The sequence below is a fragment of the Micrasema longulum genome, unplaced genomic scaffold (assembly GCF_059751315.1).
Source record: "Micrasema longulum isolate JH-2025_06_02 unplaced genomic scaffold, ASM5975131v1 h1tg001940l, whole genome shotgun sequence".
NCBI classification, from domain to species: domain Eukaryota; kingdom Metazoa; phylum Arthropoda; class Insecta; order Trichoptera; family Brachycentridae; genus Micrasema; species Micrasema longulum.
In genome coordinates, this window is record NW_028279114.1 from 176,754 (window position 1) to 202,314 (window position 25,561).

At 31.9% G+C, this 25,561-nt stretch overlaps 2 protein-coding genes across 8 annotated transcripts in view; one reads left to right on the forward strand and one right to left on the reverse strand.

Moving 5' to 3' along the window:
- The window catches only part of hyd (E3 ubiquitin-protein ligase hyd), a 73,814-nt gene extending 61,870 nt beyond the window's left edge, over positions 1-11,944 (reverse strand). For all 6 annotated transcript variants that reach the window (XM_088238670.1, XM_088238668.1, XM_088238671.1 and 3 more), the window contains exons 1-3: positions 11,805-11,944; positions 6,597-6,797; positions 4,824-4,978 (exon numbers count right to left, since the gene is read on the reverse strand). In XM_088238670.1, coding sequence (XP_088094796.1) covers positions 4,824-4,978; positions 6,597-6,797; positions 11,805-11,866 — 418 coding nt within the window. In that variant the 5' untranslated portion in view covers positions 11,867-11,944. The remainder of the gene's footprint in view (positions 1-4,823; positions 4,979-6,596; positions 6,798-11,804) is intronic.
- A 49-nt stretch (positions 11,945-11,993) lies between these two features.
- On the forward strand, positions 11,994-21,153 carry LOC148273472 (uncharacterized). Of its 2 annotated transcripts, XM_088238676.1 has the most exons (7): positions 11,994-12,111; positions 17,000-17,032; positions 17,597-17,756; positions 18,005-18,135; positions 18,708-18,771; positions 18,859-18,967; positions 20,592-21,153. In XM_088238676.1, the coding sequence occupies exons 1-7, from the start codon at positions 11,994-11,996 to the stop codon at positions 20,796-20,798; spliced, it is 822 nt and encodes a 273-aa protein (XP_088094802.1). In that variant the 3' UTR covers positions 20,799-21,153. The 2 variants fall into 2 exon arrangements, with proteins under 2 accessions (XP_088094802.1, XP_088094803.1); XM_088238677.1 differs by lacking the exons at positions 11,994-12,111; positions 17,000-17,032 and adding an exon at positions 14,888-14,992.
- Positions 21,154-25,561: the final 4,408 nt, after the last annotated feature.

A 25,561-nucleotide genomic window follows, 5' to 3' on the forward strand; every position in this document is an offset into this window, starting at 1 on the left:
TAAAAAAAAACTTTATTGAAAATTAAACATACCAAATGCAAATAGTGACAAATCGTCACTTCAGTACAATTGCTCTTGGTTTGTTTAATTTATAAGGAAGATGTAGAATGGTTTAGAAGTTGCATTATTTGCTAAACTAGGCCCCACCACCATCACCAGAATAGAATATTTTAAAATTACCAATAAGAAACCAAAATTTTGTGATAAAGGAACCGAAAATAGTTAACAAGATTTTAAAATCAAACTTTTGATAAATATCGAGAATCAAAACAGTATGTGGAATAGAAAAAAAGATTTTAACTAATTTTTTTTGGTGTACTGCGCATTTCAAGAGCAAAATCTCATTGGGAATGTAATTGAAAATTGCTTTTTTACATTTGTATATAAAATCATAAATTTTTGTGATACTTTTATTTGTTTTGAAAAACGCACTAATGTTTAGAGAATATTCCGGAGAACTAATCCGGCGGCTTACTAAATCAATAATTATTATCCTATTCTATTGGTTTCACACAAATTATTTTGCTTCTACTCGTTGACTAACTTTCTAGGAACAAAGTTAGCAGACTTCGATATTTATTTTTTTCCAACATCATACTAGTAGTTAAATAAAAGCAAAAGAAGATAAATAAAAATGCATCATTTTGAGTTCGGGAGTTGAGATTAAGATCGACTGACTATAAGGTGAAAATATAATCTAAAAATGTAAATAATTGTTAAGTTTAATATATAATGGCACTAATGCATACAGGTAATGTAAACATATACAATTCTCCCGCAGACAAATCCTGAACACTCCTGTCACCAGCAGAATGAGATAAAGTATGCAGTTTCATTTCTACAAAACTATCATCACCTGCTGCGGCAAATCTGGAAAGATGCTCAGCAAAGTCCCGCGTGTTTGTGAATACATTACGAATTTTCGGGTCACCTAGTAGTTGGGCAGACAATATTCTCAAATGTAGTCAAGTATTTGTGGAGCTAAAACCTCGGCGTAATGACAACATTCTTAAAGGACCGTTTGTTTCCATCACAGGGACAAATGTACCATAATATGAACAGTTTCATCTCTCAAACTGGATTTTGTTCGACGCATTTAAAAAATCTACCTATGTTTGTTTGTAATTATGCTGATTCATTTAAATTTAAAAAACATTAATAACGTGCTGAGTTCAACTTTTTTCTGCATTGTTACGAAAATTTAGATCTAAATTCTCAAACAAATCGAACGATCATTTTGAATAGTGTTTGAAAAAGTAAGGAATTTTACAGAAAATGGTTTGAAAACTTTCGAGCTATAAGGCTGTTTGGAAAACAACATTTTTCAAACTCCGCATTCTTCGGCTTTTTGTTATGGACAAGGAAAAAATATCTTAACCTGTCTATTATAAAAGGGTGTGGGAGCAAATCAGCAACACTAAAAAAATACTAACAATATGCGTAAAGCAACCCGCCTGAGAGATTAACATAATATAATGTAAATTGAATTAGAATTAAAATCACCGACTCCATTATTTTGAGGTTTTGCCGCTATTCCTTGGTGTTATGGCCAAATCATTTTGATACGAAACAATGAGATTGTGTATAAATAATTTTGATGGGTGGTTTGTGTGAAGTCAAATGATGTTCCAGGATTTACTGAGATTCTTTAAAGATTTACAGGGACCAATTTCTAGGGGCAAAAGCTAAAAAGTATCGAGTATTAGAGTAGCAATTTTAACCATGACTACTCTAGTATCTCACTGACGCAAGAGCTCCTTGAAATGGCACCTGTTGTGAGATGCGCCTACACACGAAGCGGTATCCGTAAGGACAGACAACTAACAAATATATTAGTCACAAATTAAAGGAGTGATGAAAAATAATAGGAACTTAAAAACAAAATGAAATGAACGAGAGGATTCTAGAAGAATACCAAGAGTGAAAATTAAATTGTTAAAAAAAACGGCTAAGTTATCTACACACGGAGGCCTACGACAAACACATTTTTATTTACACAATATTTTTTATTACTTTTTCAACTTCGAAACTGTGAGAAATAAATATTCCAGTAAAAAAATATTTCAGCCAAGGAATTATTGTTTAATATAAAGGTTTATACCTTACAGGATTAAATAGCAGTAGTTTTCAAATGCACGAAGTTGAGAAAGTAATGCATTTGGTTAAAGAGTAACACTTTTTATACACACATTATTTCTTGCAATCTTTTTAATCAATTAAGTGCTGACAAAACAGAATTAAATCAAATGGCGGAAGAACTGTCGAAAAATAAAACAAATTATTGCGATGCAAGCAAATCATCGCATATTTGAATGTTTAAATTGATGGGACATGGGTTTAAAGATTTTTGCCTGAAAAATTGTGAAGTTTCTATGCAATTGTTGACTATTTTGACTCAGATAATGCTGACTATCAAAAAACAATTATTAAATAACTTCTATCGTTTTCACATAGAAAAAAATACTTCAATGTTTCTAATAGTTTGTGGGCATTCTGCAAAAAAACATTAAGTCAAAATCACTAGTTTAGAGATATGAGTTTAAAAGTTTGTTGAGCATTAAAAAATAATTTTATAACTGAACGTGATAAAGCCAATTAAAAGAAATGCTACATTGATCTATCAACTACATTGAAAAAATAGTTGGGATTGTAGAACAATAACGCATGTGATTTTCTTCAACTTTACTGAAGAGTGGTAAAATTTTTTTTTTTACATTTTATGTCACAACTTAACAAGTACAAAAGCATACCATTTGATACTCGAGTTAGTTATTTATATACAATTTTTTTCAAACCTCGAAAAGAAAGCCTTTATATAACTTTTGCAATAACAAATATAAAAGAAAGTCAATGTCTAAAATGTTTTCATAAAAAAAGAACATTCCTTTTATAATTTATTTTATCAAATAAAAAAGTATTAATATAGTGGGGTATATAGCAAAAAACGTTAACTCGAAAATATGTGGATTTGACTTAATGATGCAGTTTTGTAAAGTTTTTAACGCTCTACAAACTGGCAAAATACACTAAGTCATATTAAATTTCATACATCTGTAGTTTTAAAAATAAATTTAAGGTTAAGTCGTATATACTCAGTAATTTATTCAGGCTAAAAGCTTTGAACAACTTAATATTTACGTAATATAAAATTAAGAAACGGATCAATTAAAAACATGTTCTTAATGAGCACTTTACATCTTAGTATATTTAAATAAGATATAAAAGAGTAAAATTGATAAAAAACAAAACATAAATGCTTGATTTCTCAAAACAGGGATTTGAGAGTTAAAGCTTTTTGCCAGAATATCCACGATAAGTTACTTGTTTGACTGTTTTTATATTAAATTATTTTACTTAATTAATTATTTGAAATGTTAGGCTAATAAAAACAAAATATTAAAAAAAAAATTTTTTCCTCAGGAATATCCGTATCCTTGAGGGATGCTAGCATACCAAATTTGACACTTGTGTGGAATATTTTTTTCATATTCCCTGAATGGATTTATATTCTATGGAAAATGTAGATAGAAAATGTGCAGATATAACTTAATGTATTTTAGTAGATTGAAGGGCATTTGATGAACAATATTAACTCATTATTCAGTCGTAACAGCAAAATTTTGACATAATGACCTTTTCCCAGAATGCCCAAGAGTGGCTAAAGAAATTGGTTAACAAAACATATTTTCTAATTGCTATGTCCCATTGATTCAAACTTCTTTTAACTAAAATATTAATTTCCTTGATTTGGATGAACTTAATAAAGTATTCAAATATTTTTTTCCGAAATGTGGGTTGGAAGTAATTTCAATTTGTAATCATAGATACACATTGACCTGCCCTTAACAGCTTCAGTAAAAAGTACATAATAATTTTTATTAATCCCTTAGATTGTTACTAATTACCAAAAGTATTTTATTTAAAAATTAAATCGCACTGTTTAGCAAATATCATGCCCTCGCCAGTGTTTAACTCTTCTTTATCATGGTGACATAATTAAGTTGGCAGATTCTATGGGTACAAATTTATTAATTAAAAAATTGACTATTTCCAAATTTGATCTTTTTCAGGAATTAGTAATTTTGATTATGGACTGAAGCGAAAAAAATTATAAAATGTGAATACAGTTAAGAAGGTAAGACGAGTATTTTTATTTCCTGAATAAAATAGGCCGGTCTACCAACTCCAATAAATATTTGAAGAAATCCTTTTTTATGTTCCGAATTTTTCCCAAAACTGACTATTTCTGAGAAATTAGATACAAAGCTGTTTTCTTACGCGTGGAAAAAATTAGAGATTGAATTGTACAGCGTAATTTCTTGAGAATGTACGAGAAAAATGATTTTAATAAAAATGAACTATTTTGAACGACGTCACTAGTTCTTCTGAACCAACCAATGATAGTGTTGTGACAGATTTCCGGTTTATGGGAAGGCAATTCGCCAATCAGCAGAACTCACGGAAGAGAACTTGTGACATCACACGCAGGGTAATTTCAAATTTAGAAAACTTTAAAAAATCATGTATGTCTTTTTAATGTCCATATCAGAAATAGTTAGTTTTTAAAAACATCTGATTTTTCAAATTACAAAACTACAAAATCACATTAGTGAATTTTGGAAAAAAAAAAACATATCAACGCATTTTGCGTCCCTAAATCTATGTGATATAATATAAAATGAAATTTTCCATATTTTGGAAATAGTCAATCAACAAACATCAAGTAATAAATTTGCAATAACTGTTTAGTGCAGGTCTATACGACATTCATTCTCCATTCACAGCCGGCGCTGAGGGCAATAATAATCTGTGTGCGGCCTAACCCTGGGAGTTTGAGGCCGTCCTGATGGAGTTGGTCCTCATGATGCGGGCGCGCGTGCGCGGCTGCTGGCGGGAGGAGCTGCCCCCGCCCCCCGAGCCGCTGGCCGAGCTCCCGGATTTGCCTCCTCCCCCCCCTCCGCCGGGGCCCCCTCCGCCACTGGAAATGACACATTATAATAATATATACTATATAATCATAATTTTCAGATAGGGGACTGCACTGGTATAGGTATCAATGGGAGCGTACCTAAATCTTTTCTTTGGTTTTAAGATAAGAAAGATAAGTCTTAAAATTCAGGTACCGGTCCAAGGACTATAAAATATCACAGTGTAAAAACACTCAACTTTACTCTGGAAATTGGTTTAATTAAACTCATAAATGATGAGTGGCTGTTTTATTTTTCTATTTGGTTAATATCTTTCCCCTTCTGATTTTAAAATGCCATAAAAGTTGATCTCATAGATAAATTGCAACTTTTGGAGCATTATGAGAACAGAAATAGGTATGCTTTAAAAGATTTTAACCAAATAGAAAAAATGATATTGACAAATGTAAATAGAACAGAAATGGAACAGAAACTCAAATACAATATTGTAAATAAATGGGGCGGTTAAATGCAAAACTGCCACTGTACACAATCACCGTTTTTGAGAAGACCAACAAAACCAGTGGCCAAATGACTATTCCTATGCACTCTACCGGCCCATAGCCATGCTCCAGAGTGACAGATGTAATAATAATATATTAATAATAATATTTGGCTGATTTATATAGTAACATTTTTGTAAAAAATCACCACAAGGGCGCTTTACAGTGAGGAACTTCAGCCCTACGGGAAATTGGATACAAAAAATGTTTTCTTACGCGGGGTAAAAATTAGAGCATTAAATTGTAAGGCAAAGTTTCTTGAAAATGTACAGAAAAAATGATAAAAAATATTTTGATAAAAACGCACTACTTTAAATGACGTCACTGGTTCATGTGAATCAACCTATGATCTGAGAGCTATGGAAGATTTCCGGTCTGCTTGTCGCTTCTGGACCAATAGGAAGAACTGAATGGGAATAAGCGGAAATGAACCTCTGACGTCACACGCGGAGTTATTTCAGAAATACAAAACTTTAAAAAATCGTAGCGCCGATAATACGATATGTGAAAATTAAAAAAAAAAATTTTTGACTTAGTTTAACAGTCTATTAACGAATAAAAAATTTGAAAAAAACCACTGAACTTCCTCATTGTATATCTAAACTTAAATTCTAACTAAGTGTAAGTAAACTAAACTTAAGTGATATATTATATTTCCAGATTTAAAATTGAGGATATGATAGTTTAAAGAAGTAAGATTTTAGTTGGGATCTGAACTGACTGGGACTGTCGATGATTCGTAAGTTTGAAGGCAATTGGTTCCAGGCAGAGGGGCCGGCGGCGGCAAAAGCACGATCTCCAAATCTAGTGTTTGGGGAGCGCCGGATTTCGACAAGTTTTCCTCTTCCTGAATCAAATGCTGACCTATGAGCAGATTTTCTTTGACATGTATTTTCCCTAATACAAAGGTCCGATAGATATTTTGGAGATGTGAGAATATTTTTTTACTCCCGTAATAAGCCTTGCTGCTGCATTGAAAACAGATTGAAGATATGTGTATATTATTTAATTCATATAAATCATAGATTAATTAAACAGGTCTTACGATAATACCCATTGTTGACTGTACATAAAAATGAATGTTTAATTTTTCTCCAAATATATTATTTACAAAAATATTGTTTACCCTTTGGAGTTGTCATTCTTGGTAAGGTCTAGTCGCTCGGGCAGTATGGAGAAGGCGACGCGGCACACAGAGCCATCCTCCATTAGGCACGCCACGTGCGAGGGCCCCACTACCACTTGTCGGACCCCGCGCAGCCCGCCTAGTGCCGGCGACACGCCACTGTGCCCAAACCTGTTCAGCCGCTCCGACACCTCCTTCAATCTGCACACACATAGAAATTAATACGTATAAAGAACAATTTATACACAGCTGAAATGAAAAATGTACAGTTTGCTGCATTGGTAAAGATGAACGGTAACTGATTTTAATCTGTTATGAAGCAAATAGACCCGAAGAATAGTAATCGACAGATTTGAAATGGGAAGCTGATATCACATCTTATCTTTTAGTAAGGGTTTTAACTCTTAAAATACTGTGCTGAGAAAATTATTTTGTTTAATTTATTGTGAGACTTCTTCAACGAGATCGGGTTCCCTTTACTGGTCTTTGTACCACCAATTTTTCCATGTTATCTTATCTGAGAACACGGATTTGCACAGTGGAAGAAAGACGCTGTTCAGTACCTAATTTTCGGATTACAGAAACATTAGTCCTATGAGCCATCCATGGTACCTGCAACATTCTACGCCAACACCACATTTCGAACAGTCTATCTTTCTCTGAAGGGTGATGTTTCTGCAGTCTACAAGAATATGGGAAAAATAAGGGTTTTAAGCATTTTCATTCAACCAAACTTTTTTCAACTACTACTACGTTGCAGAGCAAGCCATAGCATTTCTTCTTTTGATTTCAGCATCCCACCTTCCTCGATTTACTACAATCGAGCCCAGAAAAATGTATCCATTTATGACCCCGCAATTTCCTATTTATTTTCTATTGTACTATACTATTGTCGACTAATTTTAAATCGTCGGAATATTTTTTAAAAGAAAGTATCTACAATGAAATGAAAATGCATGCTAGAAATGGGCAAATTATGTAACGCTGCTTTAAAAAAATGGTACAGACAGCTATTTTTACAGCGTTGAAATTAAAATGAGCAATGGTGAGCCGTGGTTTATTTTATAGGTAATCTACGAAAAATGTTCATTAATTTGTACCTACATAATATGTAATTAACATAATTATAAATGACATTTTTTTCTGTGGTTCTGTGATAATCAACTCAAACAACAATTATCATAACCCACCCGATATACGTAGCTTTATTCTATACGATTTTGAAAAAAATATCACAATGAAATTCAGCAGATATTTCCATTATGATTTAAATGTCAACACTGGGCACGCCGATTCCTTTTAAAATGAATAATGCCAAAAACTGCCAATGCAAACGTCACATGTCTTATATGGTACATAATATGTTAACGGTATCCTATCAAAGAAAAATAGTCCTTCGGAAATAATGTTCGAAACAATAGGTCCAAATTGTATTTGTAATCTGCAAGCTTGTTTTAGTACTAAAAAACGCCACTAGGTTAAAGACGTAAAAAATACAGTGTACTTTTTTGTACGGAGAAATAAGCTGAATTGGTTAGTTTCATCGTTCACTGAGAACGATTAAGCGCACTTTATGGATATTTTTTTTGTAGGAAGATATGAACAGTGGCGGTGATTTATAATAAATAACAATTATTTTATTTATTTTCCCATAAACATGGCTACTATAAAACATTATGATCGAAAGTCAAATAGAATGGTAAGCTGTGCATAATCACTTATTTAGACGATTCACCGCTGAAAATTAGTGTCGAAAAATAATACGGCACCATGAGTTGACAATATACGCTCAAATTCCTAACAGCAGCACCACTGGTATTGTTGGCCCTTTACACCAACTAATAACTTGTGGGAACAAGAGAGAGGTGGAACAAGACTAGGTATGCGGCGAGATCACCACATCACCACATCACCACATTGCACAAAAGCATAAGGTTACTTATAGTATATCGGGGAAGGTGCATGCATACAAAATATTGTAAAGAGTTCGGGCTACCATTATCGTTTCCTGCTCGGTAGGTTCGGGCAGATCACATCGACAACATAAACACGTTGTATTTTACTAGTAACTAAATAGTTCCTTTGCTACGTGCTGTGAAGTAGCGTTAGATAGTCTGCAAAGACCAACACTTTGGAAAGTACTAGAAGCATAAGAGGTGCGCTAGTTGAAATAATTATCAAATCACTTCACTAAAATAGCAAATGCCTGTCATTGTGCATGTCAGATACTTTCGTTAGTGAGAATTCTTCATTCAAATAAAAAACATTTTAAAAACGAATATTTCACTTGAAATTAATTGCAACAGAGGAAAAACCTTTTCCAGAAGGGAATATCTAGGCATTTACAGGGCTTATGAACATTCATTGGCTGGTTTAAGTGGCCATAAAGTGTGTAAATCTGTTGACTCTTGTGAAAATTAATAAGCTGAGTAGCCATTAATTTAAATTCTGTTTCTAATTCACTCACAGAACTGTATTCTTCTTTGGCCAGGGCACTAACAATAAACAATTAAGCTGCATACACTAAAATCTCGTTTTATTTTCAACTTGTTTAACTGATGAACTGCACGATCAATTATTACAAATATTAACTAGACTGATCTTGAAACGTAAGATTGATCACCTAACCTTCATTTAATTATTGCAAAATGTACCATATTTTTATCAGATCTGTTAGACATTTTAAATTTATCTCCTGCTTGACTTTTAATTTTATCTTACAATTTTAACTTTTTAATTAAAATTTTTAATTTTAACTCTTAATTTAAACTTTTACTTTTAAATTTAACAATTAATTTCAACTCTTAATTTATACTTATTCATATGTACATCTACTACCTGCATCTAATTAATTATTGTTGGTTGGGTATTTTTACTAAGAAATATAAATGTTCATGGAAGCAGAGAGAGAAGGAGGAAAGTAAAGTTGGAGCTATACAATGTCTTCTCCCTTTTATGTACTTTTTTTTATTTAATGTTATTTTTTCCTTTTTAAGAATTCAATTATTTTTTCCCCTCTCCTCCTGCATTAACAATAAATTAATGTGAAATCTGTAATTGGTCTTACTTTTATTAATTGTTCTTTTGTACCTTGTATTTATATAAAGACTGTATGATTTCCTTAATAAATAATAATAAATTTTTCAATAAATAAAATGCAGTGCTCAACGCAAAATAAAATGTGGATTTTAGTCCGCAATGGAGTCCCGGTGCCGACCCTTATGTATAAAGGCAAATAATGAAGTTAGAAAAGCGGGAATGGATTGAAATTAGTCTGAATGCTATCGGAATGTGATCTCCGCGTGGTAAGACTACAAACAGTAGGAGCACAAATACCGAGATCCGGGCATTGCGCAATGCCTAGACAGGCATTATCGCCAAAATCAAGAAACGGGTGATGATTTGGTTCGGACAATTAGAGCGAATGGACAGAGAAAGAATGGCTAAAAAGATTTACGACGAGAATTTTGATGGATGCAGAATACAAAGACCGAAAAAGACATGGCGTTATCATTACGGATAACTTATATAGCGCCATTTTTGTAATATAACCTCAAGGGCATTTTACAAAGTGATTCTATAAATGAATAAATTTAATTACTTAAAATTTGTAACTTAAGTAAAACAATTTACTTTGTTCTCACATGCTACGGATAATGATTTAGAGAACAAGCGGGATTTAGGTTTTTTTAAAACATCATTTCACTCTTACAGTTTCGCTATTCTGCTGGGAGAGCATTTCATGCCATAGGGCCTGCAACTGCAAATATGTATTCACCGAATTTAGTGCGCTGTTTGCGCTAACAACCTTTTCTCTCGCCGTAGATGCAGCTGATTTAAGTGCAAGATGTCTGTCAGCTAATTCATTAAAAAAAATATTTTAGATGTATTTATTAAAGTAAGTTGTTTAGAAGGATTACAATTATCTATAAGGGCTAGTATTCCAAACGCATTTACAGCACGCTATAACGCGTATTTAGTAAATAAAAATGCATTATGCCGCGCTATACTTGCATTCGGAATACCAGACCAAATTGCATAAGAACATACTTTTTAATTTTCGCTAGATACTGTCTTTTTGTTTGGAATGGCAGTCTACTGCTATTGCTCTTCCAATTCAGTGCCCTATGCATCATTAAGTGCTGATAGGGGAGTGATGATTATGAAAATTACAAATAATTTAAGGTTAGGTACTAAAGTGAAACTTTAGAATCTAACAATCAAAGGTGACTAATATTCTAGTGCAAATATGGATAGCTATGCATTTTTATTAATATAATACAACTTTAAAACTATTTTCATGATATTATGAACGAGTAACAACGGTATAAAATTCTCAACAAAAATAAATTTCGTAATTTCGCATGTTTTTTTTGGAAAAAAAATACGCACACGCATTTTGCATAATGGTTAGAAACCCATCACAAGGACAGACACAAAATGTTAGGTATTATTTGGTAGCCATTTTCTGTGAATTTAAATAATTATATTTTAGATTGCATTGATAAATAATAGTTAAGAATTCCAGACAAAGCCAGCCGATCGAATGTTACGCGTTTAATAATATGAAATATCGGTGGCATTTTGTTTTTTAAGGAAAAGCCATCAAATGTCATACGAAAAATATGCCCCGACCTAGCCTTCAATGACAGCGGTCTACAAACGGGCAATTTCTTTCGATGATTGGTACAATTATAAATTAGGGGTTATGAATTAAGCGTAAAAATGCAAGATTCACGAAGAAGTGAACAAGATATGCGGACAATTCCGCGATAATAGGATCGCGCACTGTTTAGTCATTATGATTAGCAAGTCTACTGTACTGATCAGATGTCCACTGGGTGAGACACCACACGAAGATTCTTAACAGAAATCGTCGCAAACGAATAAAAATTACGGTATCTAAATTATAATATGATATCTGCGTTCGTGCAGATATCCAAATCGAGATTCCATTATGGCAGTTGAGCTCGATTACATGCGGAAGACAAATATACACTTTCTGGATCCTTCTCAAGATCCTCCTACCGTATAATTTTTAGCTAGAATTCCATAAATTGGGCTGAAAAGTGCAACAGAATATGAGAGATTATTACCACATAACCGGGATATACCCTGAATATATCTTTTGTAGAATCGGGTATTAGTACAATCTGTAATATGAAAGCAATGGAGTCAGTTTTTTTTAAGACGAATTGCATGTTTTACCTATCAATCAACTGATCTTCGGTCCCTGGCAATGGATGGACCACAAAATGCATCGAAGACATTTTCGATGATTTGTAGAACAACTATAAATATAAACTGACACACAATTTACTACTCATCTGGCATTAGTTCTAGTTTTAAAAGCTCACAACAATAATTGGGTAGATACCACCATGTTTTTCAGATTGCATGGCGGTGCTGGATAGTCTATGGCGAGATACATGTGCGAGAGTAGGACAAAAAATAAGTAGGAGAGTCACCATTATCTATCCCATTTTTAGTACACGCAAAGTGCTCCGATCACAAAGTAAGAAAAAATATTTTATAACTATTTTTTAATTAAAAGAAATTGTATATGTTAAAAGTGTTATTCAACATTTTTATCGCCCACCTAAGATAAAAATTACTTATATCAAATCTTAATTTGTTACTAAATTCAATTAACATTATTTTTGGCAGCCTCTGTGATGGTGTAGTGGTTAAAACATTTGAATCACGTTCAGAAGGTTCCGGGTTCAATTCCAAGTGAAAATACAAAAAAATAATCTGTTTGTTCTCAAGGCCTGGTTAATGTGCTTGTAATGGACGATTGTAATTGTGCGTCCTGGGGTGTTATTCTGAACCGCTCTCACGGCACGAGAAGACAGTTTTTCTCGTGTATTTTGTACGTAAATATACAAGATCATACGGTCGCAAAAGCGTTTGGAATACCACCCCTGGCCTGTTGTGGTGCATTTATTTTTTGATGCTTCTAATGTAAGGTAATACCGAACTTTCTAATGAAAGTACAACACTCAAAAAAAAAACTTGCAAAATATTAAACACTGAAACATGTACATTACAAATAAATGTCATAAATATACATAATAAAATTAATACTTATTGAAATGCAAATTCCATAATTTTATGGCATCCAAAAAACATTACCGTCAATTTCAAATAAGCTTGGTAATAGATTTGGTTCCACACACCTTTTAGCTGTCGAAGTCAATTACTTTGCTAAATACTTACCAAAGTAAGTAGGTATTTAAAACGTAAATTCAAAAGAACATGAAATCAAATATGTATATCTTTATCATATATATATTATTCCCTTTCCACACCTAATGGTGCATAGGGCACTGCATTGGTACTCCAATCGCAGCGTATCTTGATTATTTTTGTTACTTGAAGGTAAGATAATCAGTCTTACGCATCAGGTACCAGTTCAGAGACTATAGTATTCTGGTGTGAAAACACCCTTTTGAATAAATATTTCATTTCAACCATGTCGGGAATCAAACCCGAGAACTCTTGCAAGGAAAGCAAACGCACTGACTATTATACTATTATATGACTACGAGGCCAACAGATGTCGAAACATAGAAATGTATATCTTTAATACATATTTATTTTGTTATTGGACAGGCGCCGTGGTGCAGTTGGTTAGCTGGCCAACTGCGAAACTGGCGTCGCGGGTTCAATTCCCGCCAGTTGTATTAAAAAATCCAAGAAATATTTTTTCTTAAGGTCTGGTGTTGTGGTGTATTTTTCATTACCTCCTTCCATATTCCCTCTATCCCGTTTGCTGACAAGCTTCCAAATTGAGGCTTAGCAAGTTGTTCCTTTAAAAAAATATGTATGTATCAATATATATATATATACAGGATGTTCTTTAAATCTTGTCACATCCAAAACCACGATGATCAGTATGGGCAAGAAGACATATAAGCATATTTAAAAAAAATATTTGGAACAAATATTTTTTTTTTAATTTAAAAAAAAACAAATGATTTATTACTTCTGCAAAGGAGTAGCGAGGGGAGCGCGGTTACGTGGTTATCAGCGGCGGCGTATCAGACTCCTTCCTTCTTGTTTCTCCTCTGCCGAAGTAGCCAACCATTTGCTTTTTTTGATTTTATTTTTGAAATTTTTATTCGTCCTAAAAATGTATTTTAATTTGCTAATATGTCTTCTTGCTATACTGATCATCGTGGTTTCAAATGTGACAGGGTTTTATGAACCCTGTATATATTGCCATATAATTATTACAGTAACATAAATCTATTTGTTTTGACTGTCTAATAACGGTAAATAACCTTATCGTAAGACATTCTTTAAAAAAACATTCTTTTATAGTATACATGGAATATTTTTTTAATAAAATTAAATACTAGTGTTTTTATAATTTACCTAAATATTTTAATTTTGGTTGCCATTTTCAATGAGTTGTAAGTAACTCACTATAAAAAAATGGAAATCAAGCTGGATTAGAGTCGGATTTGAACCTTGGACCCCCGATTTGTGAGTCCGCAATAATTTTATAGCCATGGGACCACAATCCGATTCTTACCCAATCGAATATATATAACTCAAAATCAATGAAAGTATTTTTCGTGACACGTTTTCATTCTCTAAAAAGAAGTTTACCTATTTTTAACCATTAAGTGTCGTTTACACGTGGACAATACAACACTGTTCTCTCTCAAGATACGATAACTATTGTCTACGTTTTAACAGCAATTTGTAGGGTAGTATATTGTTCCGAGAAATAGACAGGCCATCTTTGCGGAACAACGATTAATCCCACCACCATACAGGACCTATGACAATAGCGACTTAGCATTTTTTGACTGAGCATTTTTAGTTTAAAATAGAATTAAAAAATAAATAATATTTTCCGCGAACTCGCTCATAACGAACGTCGTCGCTTAGTCATTTTCACAGCGCTCACGTGTAAACTGCGGACGAATTTTTACTATCCCAAAGTTTTGTCCCACGTGTTCGGGGCTGCTCACGTTGCTGGGACAAAACAATATTATCCCATATGTTGTATTGTCCACGCGTAAACGATACTTAAGTTTTTTTTTAAAAAACTATGATGATTTCATTTGCATTTTTCTTCCTTTTTTAAATAGGTACTGTTATTACAAACTTTTTAAAAACTCATTGTTTATGGTATGCAATTAATAATGGGATAGATTTTTCTTTGTTTAGACAAATCACTCGAATGGCGGTATATTTAAAATCATTCTCCTTAGAGTGATATTAATTATATATTTTGTAAATGTAAATCTACTGCTTATTACAACAAAGCTGTTTTACAATTACATCTGTGAAGAAGTTTTGCACTATTAGAAATTCTTTTAATTTTATTCACTCTATATTATATTAAGCGTATTGCTTTCAAATTACTTCTACTCTTTAATGTAACTATGTACTTCCTTTGTTTGATTGTCTTTTAGCCTGTTTCATAGGTATCGTTTGCAGATCAATACATAAATAAATTATGTTAATTTATAATTACGAAATAAGCCAGCATACTTTAAATAAATTATACACTCCCGCTTTACATACTTTCTCATATTAAAATAAATAAACTTTAATAACATATTTCTTTTAAACATTTGCAGCCAAGTTATTTTAAATATTTAAACCTGTAGACCGGATGGAAAAATCAATTTACTTGTGTTAATGAAAAATTAAATTTTTATTTTTCAAAGACAGAATGAAAAAAATCTGTATAAATAATATTGTCTTGTCGGACTCAGAAATAAAATTAAATAAAAAAATTAACATAAGTGCATGAAAAATGAATTTTGTGTGTTTGTTGAAAAGTACTGGATTTTTTTCGCCAGGGGGTTTTAAAATTGAAAAATACTTTAATGGAGATGGGAAAAATTCGAGAAGGAAATATTAATAAATATATAGTCTCTTCAAACCTAAAGTTGAGGTCGCTATAAAAAAAGCCTTTGACAAAGTTGACTGGAAAAAGCTTTTTGAGGTGATGAAAAAAATAGGATTGAAATATCAAGACAGGAGAATTATATATGCGCTATATAAAAATGAAGCTGCTGTAATTCCATATGGAAATGACAAAAAAGAAGCAAAAATAAGACAGGGATGCTCTCTGTCACCAGTATTCTTTAATGGATATATTTATACAGTGCGCGATAAATGAAATGAGAGAAAAAAAATATTCATAGAGAGGGTGTAAAAATACACGGTCAAAAGATAAATATGATAAGGTTTGCTGATGACATCGCTCTGATTGCTAAAAGTGAAGAAGAACTCATAGATGCTCTGACAGCCATGGAGAATATATAACATGAAAATAAACTAAAGTGATGACTGTGGGCTGTAATGAGCAGCAAATGAATATAGTAATGTTAGGAGCAACATTAAAAAACGCAAAAGAGTTTGTGTACCTTGAAAGCAGGATTACCTGGGATGGTCAAAAAGAAAGTCAACAGCCACACACATCAAGCAAGGCTGGCGTTTAATAAAAAAACAAAGATTTTCAAGTCAAATAACATGGATCTAAAGTTCCGCAAGCAACTTGCCAAGATATGGAGAATATCAATGTAGGTCTGCTAGACATGGAATGGTACCGAAAGAGATAGAAAAAGACTAGAGGCTTTTGAGATGTGGTGCTACAGAAGAATATTATGAGTTTGACAAAGATACCACATTACTAATGACGAGGTTCTAAGTAGAATCGAAGAAAAGAGGCACCTTATTAAAACCTTCTCACGAGGGCGAACCTGATGGATCGACCACATTATGTGTCTCGAGGGTTTCCTGCATGACATAATAGAGGGAACAGCTGAGGGGACAAATCACAGAGGGCACCCAGGGGGAGTATTTGAAACAACCGTCTGAGGACTTGAACTGCGCCTCATATGTTGAACTGGAGAGGGCTACAGAGAATAGAGTACAGTGGAGAACGAGATGTGGGACTTTGCTGCAAACCTATCCCCAGGATTGAGACTGCAAAGAAAAAAAAATCATATGACCTGTCCCATTGACTGGATTTATTTTACTTGAAATGATTGAGATATGCAGCAATTGGTGTATCAATGTAGTGCTTCATGTACTGGCAATATTAATGACGATATCTCAAAAGTACATCTCAGTTATCTTTGTAACTCTTGTCAAAATAATATTATTGTTAATTATGATTAAAATAAAATCTTATGTAAAACAGATAAAAAAAGAATGTTGGTATAATTAGAGTTCAGATTTTTATTATCAATTCATATCATAATGTTAATTTATTATCAATGTAATTAATTACTTTAGAAATCTGATGATAAAAAGTTTTAGTAAAAATATCAACTTTATTATTTTTGTTGTTCAGTTGAGCTGTAGATTTGGAATTAATTGTACTTTGCAATTGAATAAGATGAGATTGCTAGTTTTATTTTGCCTTTTAGGCGTCACCTTTGGAGCCCCCAGAAGTAAGGAAGGTAAAATAAGCATTGTTTAAATATTAAAGTTAATAAACAGGCTTTATAATATGGTTTTATATTTTACAAATTCAGATAGAGAGAGAAATTATTATTAAAACTTTTAAATTCATCTGCTCGCGCCTTCTAAAGTTACAATTTCACTTACTAAGACACCAATTTTGCTGTCCATGATATTTTTGTATTTTTATCACTTATATCTACACCATTAAATGGGCGTGTTTTAAAATGATTACAAGTAATAAACTCTGACGTAACATTTTAAACTCATTTTTGGCTTTGAATCTTTATTGAAAATTCATATAAACATTCAAAAGACAAAAGTGTAGTGAGAGGAATGTGTGCGAACATTAAAAAAGACAGCCAATGTGCTGTCCTAGCAAACAGATGAAGGTCAATGAAAAGCGACCTCATCTCAATTGGTATGCAGTTTAAGATGCAGGTGTGCTAATATTTAATGTTTAATTTTTTACATCTATTTATTTTTATACGCCCTTTTCAAGGGGATTCTCCAACTTTAAAAATATTTAACAATCATCATTTATTGAAAATATATTTCTTTAGTTCATTCTGATGGAAGGATCTTGAGTAATGCCCTAAATGAGCTTTTGGAAAGATTTCGTATCACCATGAAGGAAGGAAACGAAGAAAAAGGAATCCCCATTCTAGACCCCCTGGATATGAAAACCTTCTCATTTGACTTTGAGGCAGGAAATAAATTCAGGTATTAAACTAAATATTTTAATTTCTATAAAGTTTTATTCGCTTACCATTCTCATTCAATATATTTGATGTATTTATTTGTTAATCAAATCTACAGATGTTTTGATAACGTAATATTATCTTATCGCTTGTATTTTCTTTTTTAAATAACTATATTTTGGAAACGACATTAATTTACACTGATTCAGAATGATTTCAAGAGATTTATTTATGCTATACTTCAATAAATTCATGAATTTTTTATTTCAGCTTTTCTGTAACAGCAGGAGATATTCATGTGACTGGATTAAGTGATTTTGAAGTATTGACGGTGGACCTAAGTATGGCACCCCTTGGTTTAACTTATGAAATTAATCTTCCAATGAGTATTGTGAAATCAGGTCAGAATAAGATTAATAATTTTATTTTTATGCTTCATTTACCACATTACCTACTTATTTTTCGATGTACAAAAAACCTTTACTTTCTAATGGACTTTGGAGGCCATTTTTAACAAGTTGTAAATAACTCACTATTAGGAAATGGGAGGGGGATGCGAACCTCAGACATTTGATCAGTGAGTCCACAACACTAGCCACTGTACCAGAACCCCATTCAAATTAGGTTTCTTTTGCTGGGATGAAATTTTCTTAATTTAAATGAATTCCCCTAATGGTCTGTAGGAATCTGAGAATCGAAGTTATGATCTTATTATGAGTAGTCCACATGCAGTCTATTCACAATATGCAATGCAAAAAAATATATTCAAAGGTGAAACTGTTTATTGCTTATTTTACTGCTGAATCTGACAAGCTTTGCTTCATGTTATCTTCACAATAAACAGGCCATTCCTCTTGTTAAGATAACATTTTAGACAATTTTCCCGTTTCTTATTGCTGGGAGGAAAATTTCCATATTAATAAAAAAAACTATAAGATGACGTTAATGTTTTACACGTATTACATAATTTCAGAAACATACAATTTTAAGGGTCTCGTGTTTGGAGCTCTGCCTATTTATGGAAATGGAAAATCTTAGTAAGTAACAATGTGCAGAAGATACTTTTAGGCCTTCAACTTATTTAACTTCAGGAAGTAAACATATTAATGGGTGATAACTTTCAGTTTTGAAATTGGAAACCTGAAGTTTTCCGGATTTGCCACTATGGGAAACAATCCGAATGGAGTATTTATCAAAGACATGAATCTTCACATTGCACTGGGGACATTAAAGGTAAAATACATCTTATTGGGTATTTATTTATTCATATAATATGCAGTAAATTGCATCATCATAAAAAAATGCTAGAAAAATATTATAAGTAATAAACAGGTACCTAATTAATTCATAAAAAAATGGTTACATAGAACACAAATATCATATATGCAGATTTTGTCAAAAAGTAAAAATGAATAACTATATATATATTTAATCAGTTTCATTCTGTAAAATACTGCACTAATCAAAGTTTTTAGTTCCTCTCTCCACACTTAGATGAGTATATTTGTCTCTGGGAGAATCCATAATAAGATACGGGATCACTGCTTGGGGACATTATTGTGCAACAAACATTAAATATGTACAAAATGTTCAAAATGCACTTGTCAAATTGATTGCACCCAATTATGTATACAATCAGAGAAATAATACTCCATTTATGTATAATAAGTTAAATGTTTTACTAGTTAAGAGTATTTTATGGAGCAAATGTATTATCCAACAGATGTTCAGCTTGATATATAAAAATAAACTAGAGCACAGCTATCTAACTGGCCTTGTTGTACCAAATTTAAAAATAAATATAGACAACGTACGTTGGCTTATATTATTCCAAAAATATTTAATATGTTGCCACTTGACATGAAAACATGTCGTAGTAAAAATAAAATTATGTTTTTATTACGTAAGTGGTTAGTAGATAAAACGTTCCTATATTGATTATTATTTATGAAAAAAAAAAAATCTTATCTCTCATTGAATATACTTTTGTTATTTTCTTAGGTTAACCTTTTCTTTTATTTCTTTCTTATTTTATTTACATTTTTTAGATCTTAACTTTAATAGGTACTTTTAATTTTCTTATTATTTTTTTTTCTGTAGATATGAATTGAAATTTTCAATTCACTTTGTTTTATTTTTTATCTTGTTTTGATTACATTTATGAGCACAAACTATTTATATGTGTTTAATTTTTTTCTTACATTTAAAATATATTCAAGGAAATTGCTATTCTTTAATTTTAATTGTATTATTTTACTCTATTTTCTTACTTAAAAAAAATTAATTCTTTAAACTATTTTTTATGTTTATTATTTTATACGTATACAGTATTATGTCTGTACTCTTTTTATTTGATTATTAATTAAAACTAATGTCTGAGCACCCGATGACAAACTATATAGTTTATCGGGACAAAATATATTTTAATACTTTGTTTTCTTTATAATGTATTAATATTGTAATAATGCATATATTTTATTGAATAAAGACTCTATGAAACAAACTCTAAGGAGTCTCTCTTTCTACAATTAAATTTTTCTTCAAAGAGTATTCATTGTTCTTTTACATATTTATATCTTAATATACTATATTATTGTATGGTATACTGGTTAACACATTCTGCTACTAAGTATAATTTCTAAGGTTCAATTGTCGACAAGATTGACGTGAAAAAATTGTAAAAAATATATTTTTTCAATGTTATATTTAATAATACCCCCCAACAGCAAAGGGCTGATCTATCCATATAAGCTCCAATTGGAATAAAAATGATATTTTGAAAACAAATTATTTTAAAGCTATTTTTTTCTAATAAGTTCAATATTAAAAATAGCTTTTTGATTTTTTATTTATTTAGTCTGAAACAACTGGTATGCTTGGAGGTGGAGACATCGACAATGTGATCAACGCTCTGCTCGCTGACCTCGCTGCGGACTTTTTCAATTCCTACTCTGACCTTATTGCTGACCAGGTCAATGATTATTTTGTAATGCAAGCCAACAAGGTCTTGGATGGTGTTTCTCTAGGTGATCTTGTTGACCTCATCAATGGAAGCAAACCCTAATAAAAATTTAATTGATGTATTTGATTTATTGTAAAATTATATTTGAATTATTCATTTCTATACCAGCGTACCTAAGTTGATTGTTGTTTATCAAGTTAATTAGTTTTCAAAAAAGTGTTTAACTTATTATTATCTGCTATTATCAGCACTAAATAAACAGATATGAAATTGTCAACTACAAACTCTGACCAACTTACACCAGTCTGTTTTTGATTGGCTGGAAGATATTACCTATATAAATAATTTGGCGCATAATATTTATATAGCACAAAAGTTAAATAAATATTTTTAGTTATGTACTGTCTGAAATAAACCAGCAACTGACTTTATTAATTTGAAATACCATCTTGTATGCTTTAGGACTAATTATTCAAATAAATATAAATATAAAGAACCACAGACGTCTTTCATTAAAATTAAATACTACCCCCTTTACATTAAATCCCAAGAGGAACTTCCTGACAAACTGACTTGTGGAGCAATGGAGCCTTCCACAGAAAGTGAATGGTGCACGCTCGGTTGGTTAATGCGTTTAAAAACCGCCTGGACAAACACATCAATTTATAATGTTTAAAATGCAGTGTATTCGATGTACATGCTTTCGTCGACTTAATTAATAGTAGTTAGTGTATATGTTAATAATAATTCCAAATTACTCATTTTCACATAAAACTCAATGTTTAAATATAGTCTATCCATCCATATTAAAACACTAGTGTTTTCACGTGGTTTACCAGCTGTCTAAAAAAGTGCATTTTATTGACACCTAGTGACTTTTATTAATACTTTTTTGCTGCTGGTAAACCTCGTGAAAACACGGGACTGGAACACAACGCATGGTTATTATAATCAAGTAAATACACGGATCCGGGATACAAACCACCAAAAAAGGAGTGAGGCCCTGTATATGTGCGAACATTGCAATGTGGCTCTCCATAAAGGCCAATGTTGGCAAAACTATCATACAAAAATGACTTATTTAAGTATTTCAAATAAATCTGAGAAGTTTCAATCGATTTAACCTAGTATTTTTATAATTATGACACTTTTAAGAAACCCTTCACAAAGCATGAAATTTCACAAAAAAGGGCCGGGCACAGGATAAATTCTATGTGTATTCGGCCGGTACTCAAAGTGTTAATATTATAAATGCCAAAGTGTGTTTGTTTATGTTTCCTTCACTTCTCAACGGAGCGACGAATTGCCATATTTTTTGAATAGGGATAATCGGAGAGGTGAGAAGTAAAATAAGATACTTATTTTTCATCCTGAATAAAAAAAAGTACAATGAAAACATATCAACGATGAGCAAGGTGGGATCGGACAATTCGTTGCCTGAGTTTCTCGACCTGAGTACCTACGGCCTGTTGTTTTGCTGTAAACTGTGGTTAACTTTGTGATTGATAATCCTAGAATGGTGTTTGGCCATATGGGCGTCTCTTTAAGTGGATGTTACCTGACAGGTTCTGTTATCAGTTACTGTGACAGAAGATGTAGTTAAGGTGATATCTTGAAATAACAACTTCAATCTGGTGGGACCATTCTTCCTATCTGTCGCGATGGTTGTCCAATATTAAATTAACTTGTATCCAGGGCCGAATCGAGTCACTTATTGAAAAGGGACTGGAATATACTCATTAGTAAATGAATAAATAATTAAGTTTTTTTTTTGTCATTGTTATATTAGTATAGAACTACTTATTTTATTTATTCATACAAATACATACATATTACAAAAAAAATGACAACATATCCTAAACTCTATGAGGCCAAGGGCCTTGTGTTGAGTTGGGCTACAACATAGTGGAAAGTGGAAGCACGAATATAATTAAATAATAGCAAAAATAAAAATTCAATATAAACAAACATAAATATATTTCAATAAGCATCTGGACAATACGTTTAATAGTGTATAAATCTATGCAATATCTGCAGCAGCAGTCTCCTGCAATGGTGTCTTTCCTCAGACAATATCCAGACTTGTACACTCTTTCTGAAAATGGCTTCCGTTTTGGAGAACTTAATATGTTCATCCAGGACATTGAACACTCTTGGGGCCTCAAAAGATAAATTCCTCTGAGCAAATGTTGTATGTCTTATACTTTAAAACAGAAAAAATCTTCATCTTAGAACAGGCTGAGCCATGTTAGATGGATACTATCCTTACCAGAGGATGCTCTGTATTCATTTTCTTATTCACTAGCCAAGTGCTCCTTGTTTAAAGCGCTGGCCCTATGCACTATTGGGTGCAGGTAGGGAAATGATGATGTAGAAATATTTGTTACCTTCATTTTGTAATACGGGCCTAGATGTTCTGTGTAATTAACTAAACGATTGTAGCAGGTAGGTCTGTATTTAAAAAAAAAATCTGTTGAAAAAGAATAGTGTTGAAGGAACATGTCTCAACATTGTTATTATTTATGTTATTTGAAGTTAGTTCATAGCATCTTAAAAACTAATATCAGAATTGATGTTATTAGAAGCAAAATCTCCACCAAAAACAGAAAGTTAATTATTGATGCCAAAATAAACTATACATAAAAGCCTACCTTACCTTAAATAATAGTGTAATTCAAAGCTCTTTATAAATCTTGCAAAAATAGATTTCAATTATACTACTTGACAATGCAAACTGAGTATTCACCATTGAGTTGGTGAAGCATAGTTAGAAATCTCACTCCTTTTAAGTTTTTTGCAAATATTTCAGTAACTCCTTCGATGGAGATTTCAAAGTTTGCTTCTAATACCCTCATTTCTCCATTTGAAAACCCAACATAAATAGCTTTAATAATAACAATAATGAACCGGGTTGTGGTCCCGTGGTAGTGCTATGTACTCACGTGTCAAAGATACGAGGTTCAAATCCCCCTCTACCTTAGCTGGATTCCCAATTTCAGCACAAGTTACGTGGAAATGGTCTGCAAATTGAAATATTTGGTCAAGTAATAAGAATAACATATTACATTAGAGATAGGAAGGTAATGTGGAAGTCTAGACATTTAAAGGGCTTATGCTGGTTTAAATGGCTTCATTACACACATGTAACATTTGAAATTTTGCTTACGTTGGAACCTCCATGTTTCTTCAATTCTTCCTTTTGATGATCTCTGTGAAGTTAAAGAGCTAAAACCTTTATTGATGCATTATTATTATTATTATTACAGCTGGATAATTTATATAGCGCAATTTCTGTGAAAATCACCTCAAGGGCGCAATGAGATTCATGTGACAGAATTATTTCACCTACTAAGCAATGACTCAACGGAAGAATCGGCAAAATGTTAAATGTTACAAAGTGGCAAAAACCAGCCAATAACAGGTCATCAGTCCTGTAAATGCCTAGATTTACATATGTCCATATGTAAAATGTTCTCTATCTCTGTTGTAATATCTTCAGTGTGCGGGAAAAGGGCTTAAGTCAAAAAATACTATTTTTCAGGAGAACCAATCGAAGTTTGGAGTGTGTGTAAAAACCGAGAAAACAGCTGCCAAATCATAAGTGTTTAAAGTATTTTATTTTGTACATACTTAGAAAATTATTTTTGACATTTTGTGTTTTTTAAAATTTGGATTTAATTTTATGTTTTACATGACTTAAGTTTTTTGGATCTCAAAATCGAAAAAATTTCTGAAAAAAGTATGACTAAAGACTTTTGGACCAGTAATGCAACGATTGATTAGTATCAATAATTTATGACAAATACACCAAAAAATGCGCAAAAAAATAGCCTTTTAACTGTATACTTAAGTCATTTTGACAATTTTATGACTTAAGCCCTTTTTCCCGCGCACGAAAGGTATGTTACTTTAAATAACCCCTTAGGAGGTTAAATTTAGCCTTTGTCTACAAACATTTGGATAAGCTGAAAATATTGGAAAATAAAAATTAAAATATTTATTCCTAAATTTGTTGCACCAGAGAGGGAAAACATTTTTGAGAAGGAAATATGGATGTCTAGGCATTTACAGGGCTTATGACCTGTCGCTAGCTGGTTTAAGTGGCCACTTTACACATTGTGTATCATTCACTGGATATGTTTAAACATCCACATTTCCTCAACTCTTCCATCTGTTGACAACTCTGTTGCAGCAAATTTAGATCTAAGGGAGGAAATCTAGCCTGTCTGCAAACATTTGGACATACTAAAATCATCGTTTAAATATTTATTTTTTATAAATATAATAGAATAATCAATGGCAATGAAAAATGTATTCGATTGTCGAAATTAAATTAACATCGTAGTAAAAAATAATTAAAAATAAATATTCCATATCCATCTTCCTGCTTCCCGGGAATCAAACTTGGAACTTCAGGCGAGTTTGGCTACCACGTATTCATTAATCAATCCCGGTTTCAATTACTAACCGAGTTGACTATATTTATTTATTTTATTTTATTTATTTTGGTTCACGAACAAAACACAATACGTATGACATTGGTACAATAATCACAAATTGCTATTTTAGATATAGTTCATCAATTATATGTGAACACGGCATGCACAAATAAATAGTAAAAAAGTTTAAAATATACGTTTTTTAAAATTGGCTAGCTTAATTGAATTCTATGATTGTTATAAAAGCTATTAAGTTTTAAGTATTAATTTAAAAGGTGCAACAAAAATAAATTCGACTGTCTCGGAAATATGTAAACTATGGAAATATGCCGCGATCGGTGTAACAATGTAGTATCCTATGCACCATCAAACGTAAAAAGAGACACGAAATGATTTATTACTTATACCATATATTTAATTTGCAAA

What these genes read in the sequence shown, in the direction of transcription:
- LOC148273472 (XM_088238676.1), top strand. Translation starts at nt 11,994, where the DNA reads ATGGCGGTGCTGGATAGTCTATGGCGAGATACATGTGCGAGAGTAGGA. An exon ending in CAAAGTGCTCCGATCACAAA is followed by an intron (nt 12,112 to 16,999) that starts GTAAGAAAAAAT and finishes TTTGCCTTTTAG; the next exon opens with GCGTCACCTTTGGAGCCCCC. An exon ending in TTGCACTGGGGACATTAAAG is followed by an intron (nt 18,968 to 20,591) that starts GTAAAATACATC and finishes TTATTTATTTAG; the next exon opens with TCTGAAACAACTGGTATGCT.